The following is a 6,649-nucleotide window of genomic DNA, read 5'->3' as shown; positions in this document are numbered from 1 at the left end:
CATTTGCACACACATTATTGACATAATGATTATAATAATATCACAAAACAGAATGTCTTGTCACTGGGACAGTCTAAAACTCAGAAATAATAGTTGAGTTAAAAGATGAAATACATTAGCAATTTCAAATACATTGAAGAAAAGATTTGAACAAAAACAACAGTCACAGGCTAATGTGATTTAAAAAAATGGCTGATACATAGAAAATGCAAAATGTCAGGTAGAGAATGAGAACGGAATCCAGAGAGCATGCTCCATTAGATCATTAGTTTTTTATCACAATGAATGATCAAAGAAATCGATTGTATATAAATAAGGAATTGACTAAATAAAATTCAAACATATGTATACACTGAAACACTATATAATTGTTTAAAAATAATGAGGGTGCTCTTATTCTTACATAGAAAGATCTGTGGAATGAGCTACTAACTTAATAAAAAGCATGCATTATATAAAAATGGACTAAATAACAGTACATTCTTATTTGTATAAACATTTATTTTAATATATCCTGGTAGAAATCAAAATAAATGTAAGGATCTTTACTATATGGTTAACAAGTGGGTGTGGTGATGGGAGGGTGATTTAGTAATGTTTATTTTGTATTATTTTCGACTTTTGAATCCTGGGATAATATGGTGTTCCTAAAACATGACATTATTCTATGATCAGAAACTTCTCTGCTTGCAATTTATGATCGTGTTACATTTGTCAAAACCACCTGATTTATTTATATTCTTCCCATTATTTGCAACACTGGCAGATTCTTTTAGCTTAAATATAATGAGGGTGTCCTTTGTACCACACAGATTGATGTACAAATCCCACTTGATTGGCACTTCCCAATGATGTTCTGTTTTCACATTCCCTAAACTATAGCTGCGACAAAGATCCTCAGACCACCGTCATCGAAAACGGGAGAAGCCAACGGGGCCGGTTTTCATTTGAAGTGTTCCGCTTTGTGAAACACAAGAATCAGAAAATGTCCACTGTCTTCCTGCATTGTCTCACGAAGCTCTGCAGAGCTGATGACTGTCCCCTCCTTATGCCGGTATGTTTATAAGCACTTTTGTTTTAGCTCTCTGAATTAATCTAAGCTGAAAAACTATCAGATCTCAGGAAAGTCATAGGTCAGGGTGAACTATGACTTGATAGTTCATCCAGTAAAGATTTATCAAATGTTTACTGTGTGCCAAGATGAGGAAGAAGTGATGAAGCTATCATGGATTAGAATTCAATTGTTTTATCTTTTAGGATCATGAAAGAATGATTGAAAAGCAAAATTAAAATAGTAGTAGCAAAGGCAGACCTGGGTTGTAGTAAAGGCGAGTGATTGTCATTTGAGAAAGGGGAGGACAGACTGGAGGGATAGACAGAGGAGATGGTCTGGCTTGTGATTCTGAGAATGGATGATCCCCAGCAGGGCAAAGATCAAGTGTGAGAGAGTCCGTACCAAAGGATGCTCAGAAGTTGCAGACACATGTTCCAAAGTGGTTGGAGCAGAAAGTGGAGGGAAGCATGAGGAGGGTTCAGCTGGTTCTAGAAGGCAGATTAGCACCAGATGGTTCAAGAATCCTTTCAATTAAAAGTTAAAGTCATTGAAAGATCTGGTTCCAATCAAAATATAGATATAGTGAGTAGAAAAAATTTTAAAAATCAGAACTTTTATTCAAACAGGCTTCCTAGAATTACATTACTATTAACTTGAGGACAAACGTAAGTACTTTTTCCAAATTTAAATTAGCTTTAATACGTGTGTGTGTGTGTGTGTGTGTGTGTGTGTGTGTGTATACCCAATCACTACATAAATACAAAGTTATCAACTCATTGATTTCTTTGGTCTTAACTCGCTGTGTCAGATGGAGGCAAATTCAGAGTTCACATTACCTTGGTTCTGTGCTGACCAACATTTTAGGGAAGAATTTATTAAAGGCTTGAGAGAAATAAACGTGGCAAAGTTTGATAAACACAGCTCGTTTTCAGGAGAGCTGTTGAGCTATGTAAACTAATGAGGCAGTGCACAGTTACAGCAGGGAGGGAATAAGAAATGTGGTCCAAGCCAGAAGAAGAAATACTGTAGCAGTTATATGCAAAGTAATTAAATAAATGCACAGAAGGAAATGTATAAAATTAAACATGTGGTGCATCTTCCAAAAGAATCTGCTTTCCAAATGGCCATAAAGAAACAATTTTGTGCTGGTGTGGAATTTCATTTGTTTTCATTAATACCTCAGATTTGTGGCAACAGAAAAAAGCGAGATGTTGGGAGCAGGACAACTTGGGTTCCTCAGAGCACTTCTGGAAACGCAGTCCTGTCTGCTGGTCCCATCATCACTCGCAGCGGTAAGAAAGCCCTTCCTTTTGTATGGAGCAGGAGAGGAATCCGAACGGGCCAGCTACTTGGCCTCCAAGAACTCCATGTTTCTAAAGAACACTAGTTAGCGGTGAGACGTGAGCAGTTCTCCACTTAGTCAGTGTTTAGGCCAGAGGCAAAGTGTCTTCACTACATTTTTGTTCCACATGCCCCCCCACCCGCCAGTGCAAATGTTTCAAGCTATGCCTCCAGTTTGCACTTCCTGCTTATATTCTTGCCTTTGTGGCTTACCTGTATAAACTCTATCCACTATTTTTCTTATCTATTTTTTTTATTAAAACTGACCAGCAGGAGGCACTATCGAGCCTGGCCGCCACACAAAAGTAAGATCCTGTAAGAGTTTCCTTGGTGCTGAAGAGATAGCTCAGCAGTTAAGAGCACTTGCTGCTCTTGCAGAATACCCATTTGACCCCAGCTCCCATGAAGGTTCACAATCTCCTGTAAAGGCAGATCAGTTACAGGATGCCTCTGGCCTCCAGTGGCACTGGAACATACTTGCACACATATGTGTGCATGTGCACATATATACAATTATAAATACAAAGATAAGATCTTAAAAATAAGCAACACTTTTCTTTCTAAAGCTGCACTCTCTGGAAGGCTTTCCTTAACCTTCCGCCCAAGAAACACGCTTACTCTCATGAACGCTCTACATCTTGGTAAAGCATCCTAGCAAATATGCCTGAGCTGCCCACTTTGAGTACCACTGTCTCATTCCTTTCTTATGGACCGAGGGGACACATCCACATTCATACATTTATATGAGCAGATGGACACGGCGTCATACACACATATTCTCATGGAAACAAATGTTTTCCCCGCACATTTGTGCACAAAAACTACGTGGATGAGACCAAGGAATATGGATTTCATTCTGTACGAAGCTAGAAGCTTCCAGAATTGACCAGATAAAAGAGGCATGTGGTAAAATTTGAATATGCTAAAACTGAAGCTGGACACAATTGACTCTAGGTCCAGCTTTTATTCTAAAAAGCCACGTGACTATTAATAACTGCGTTTCTCTGTGCATGCTTAAAAGCCAGAGTTTTAAAAGGTAGGTTTCAAAATTCTTTATAATGTAGTTGCGGAATGTTCTCAAAAGAATAAAGAGAACAGTTTGGGTTTGGTTTATATGCTAATAGTGTTTTCTCAATTTTGTGTGGCTGTAAGGCTCTTATTATCTTTCAATTAAATTACCTTTACCTTTTTGCCAATGTCACCTGCCTAATAGTAAAAAAAGAAGTTTGCCTGAAATACATGAATAATTAAGTAAAAGTACTTTAGCTTAAAAAATGTATGAAATTGAGTTAATTATTCACTTCCTTGTGTTTATATAAGCATACTATTATTGAAAAAGAAGCTAATAGGACCTTTAAATAATGCAGAAATATTTTAAATGTAAAATTTCTAACTTGTTATCTATTCTCTGAGGATTTGTCTGGAGGGTTTAAAATGACTGCTTTGCGTTTTGTGAAAGCCCCACATCTTATCTCTATCTAGTTATAAGATACTGCTGGTGGAATTACATTGGATGGAAATCTAACTCTTAGTTCCAGTAATTAGGAAAGTTTCAGGATAGGCAAAACAAAGCTATTTATATATTATGGAGTATATGTAGAGTTGTTTTCCTATTAGCAAAGCACTTTGAAAGAGACATCTGGGTCCATTTTGGATAGATAATTTAGTTGTAACCCTGTTTCCTTCATACCCAAACCGAGAAAATCTAAACATCATAAGATTTTGAATATTTTGCTAGGATAAAATGATTTTCAAAAGTCAAAAAAGTAAAACCCTGCAACTCTATTAAAGATAGCAATTCAAGCTTCTAGATGTCACCAACCCCATGTCTAGATCCTTAAAATATCTCTTTTTTAAAAAACATTTTCTTAAGTGTGAGTGAGGCTCACTCTGTGTGTATAACACATATGTGAGGCCAGAAGATAACTTTTTCCAGATTTTTCTCGAGCTGGAGTCACAGGCAGTTATGAATCACATTTAAGAGGAGACTGCTTGTTCATTTCCTGGCTGCTCAGACCCAAATAATCCCACAGAAACTATGTTAATTACAACACTGGACGATAGCTTAGGTGTATTCCCAGCTAACGCTCACATTTTAAATTTTTCTATTAACCTGTATATCACCACATGGCTGTGGCCTACCGGTGAGGTTCTGGAATCTTTCTCCTTCAGCAGCTACATAGTGCTTCCCTGACTCTGCTCTCTTTCTCCCTGCATTCAGTTTAGTTTTCCCACCTAACTCTATCCTTCCCTGCCATAGGCCAAAGAACCTTCTTTAGTAACCAATGGTAATATAACATATTTACATCACACAGAGGGGAATCCTACACCATTCACATGATGTGAGTTCTGGGAATCTAACTTAGGTACTCTGGAAGATTAGCTAGCACATTTAACAGATGTGCTATCTCTCTAGTCCCTAAGTATCTATTCTTAAAGAATGAGAAATCAAGTAGAGTGCCTCTGCCATCATGATCAGAGTTCGTTTTTCCTGGTTTATGAACTCTTTCTACCTGAAGAATGTCTGACACATGAGAATTTAGTTTTCTCCACTGACAAATCCTGGAAAAATCCTTTTCAGATCTTTGAGGCACTTTTGAGTACTTCTCTCTCTCACTCTACTTCATTTTGTTTGCTATTATTTTGGTAAGTAGTGTAAGCTTAGTCTTTAAAATGGCTTCATTGTTTACAACTTAATATATCAACATTGCAATAATACAAGATCCGCGTACTCTTAAAAATTCCTCAAGATATAGAATTCAAGTTGTGTCTACCCTCGACGCTTCCCATGTAAACTTCCTGTTGGGCTTTATGGCCTAAGCTATTGCTTTTGCTGTGTCTCACTATAGTTTGTGCTTGAATTGTTTCAAATTTGTCTCTCCACGTTCAATGGTGGGTTTTCTATAGACAAGTGCCATCCAGGCTTGTTTTGTTCTCTCCAAAATCCTTGCTCAGTTAACCTAAAGAGCCGCTGCTTGACCCGAGATGTTGTCTGGTTTGGGTGAAGTCTAGTAAGTTGAAAATTCTTAGATATGCTCCTTTGTTTTGTGAGTTAATGAAATGAAATCTGCTTTGGTTATTTTTGCTCGATAACATTAATACTTTTGATAGCTAACTTATGAAAATATTCATATTTTTAAATGTAAAATCCCTAAAGTTTCTGCTGTGTACTTACTAAATGCTTCCAAATGTTGATGTTTCTAAGGTAGACAATTGCCTGTAGCAAATGATTCTGCTACAAATGCTGGAAAACAATAACAATTGTTTTGTTAACATAAGTTGTTATGAATAATCCAAAGCCAAACTCTTACACAAGTAGAATCATAGCTTGATGGGTAGTTAATAATTCATAAGAGCACACATATTCAGTCTCTACATAAGACAGGCATGATGCTAGAAACTAACCCATGATGTAACTTTTTAAGAATTGTAGAGTTCAGGGCTAGACTATTAGCCTGCATTATACAATCGGAATTTAAAATACTTCAGTGCTTTTTAAAATGTAAAATAAAGGATTCATTTTACAACATAGGTAATTAAACATTTTTGAAGTTTGCTAGAGATAAGGGAAATATTTATTCTGCATATATTTTCCCAGTGAGTGATGTTTATATTTTCCATTTAGTACGACTTTTTAGATGAGACGGAGACACGTAGTAGCAATGTTTGTGCCATTCCTGGCACAAACAGCTGTGGTACTGCTACTGCTGCCTCTCCTGCGAATCCTCAGACAGCTGTATGTTATTTTGAGGAGCTCACTGAGTTTTTATATTCAAATTTATTTAGTTCCTTTAGGCTTCATGCATTTCTTTTAGCACATATGTACCTATCAACAACAAAATGACTGGAGGGAACACAGAAGTGGATGGTGACCAAACACTCCAGGAAAGCATCTGCTTCCTCTTTGGAGTTAGATAGTATTTTTGGTATTATCATTATTACAACAACACAATAACTTAGAGAATATCAGCAACAACAAACAGAAAGGCAATTCCCCCATTAGAATTTATTATTCAAATTTAATTTCAAACTGCATTCAAACAGTACATGGCTTGATTTCAGCTATCTGACAACAGTACTATGCCTTCATCTGTTTTGCTCTAGAACCTGGAACTAGTGTTTTTATTTGACATGAAGGGTTTGGTCCTAATACACAGGGATGTTTTATCTATAGCAAAGTATTCATGAAAGTATGCAGAATATGTTTTTTTCACATAGTGGGTGGTGATAGAAATACAGATGTTCTGATTTTTT

General features: G+C 36.6%; 1 protein-coding gene across 1 annotated transcript in view; it reads left to right on the top strand.

The window, feature by feature from the left end:
• The window catches only part of Zpld1 (zona pellucida like domain containing 1), a 56,611-nt gene that overhangs the window by 47,776 nt on the left and 2,186 nt on the right, over positions 1 to 6,649 (top strand). Inside the window, exons 8-9 of the mRNA XM_026783302.1 lie at positions 883 to 1,054; positions 2,238 to 2,346. Of these exons, the coding sequence (XP_026639103.1) occupies positions 883 to 1,054; positions 2,238 to 2,346 (281 nt within the window). The remainder of the gene's footprint in view (positions 1 to 882; positions 1,055 to 2,237; positions 2,347 to 6,649) is intronic.

This window comes from Microtus ochrogaster, chromosome 2 (assembly GCF_000317375.1).
Source record: "Microtus ochrogaster isolate Prairie Vole_2 chromosome 2, MicOch1.0, whole genome shotgun sequence".
Lineage (NCBI taxonomy): Eukaryota > Metazoa > Chordata > Mammalia > Rodentia > Cricetidae > Microtus > Microtus ochrogaster.
The sequence above is the reverse complement of the archived record's forward strand: the minus strand, read 5'-3'. Positions and strand labels throughout refer to the sequence as shown.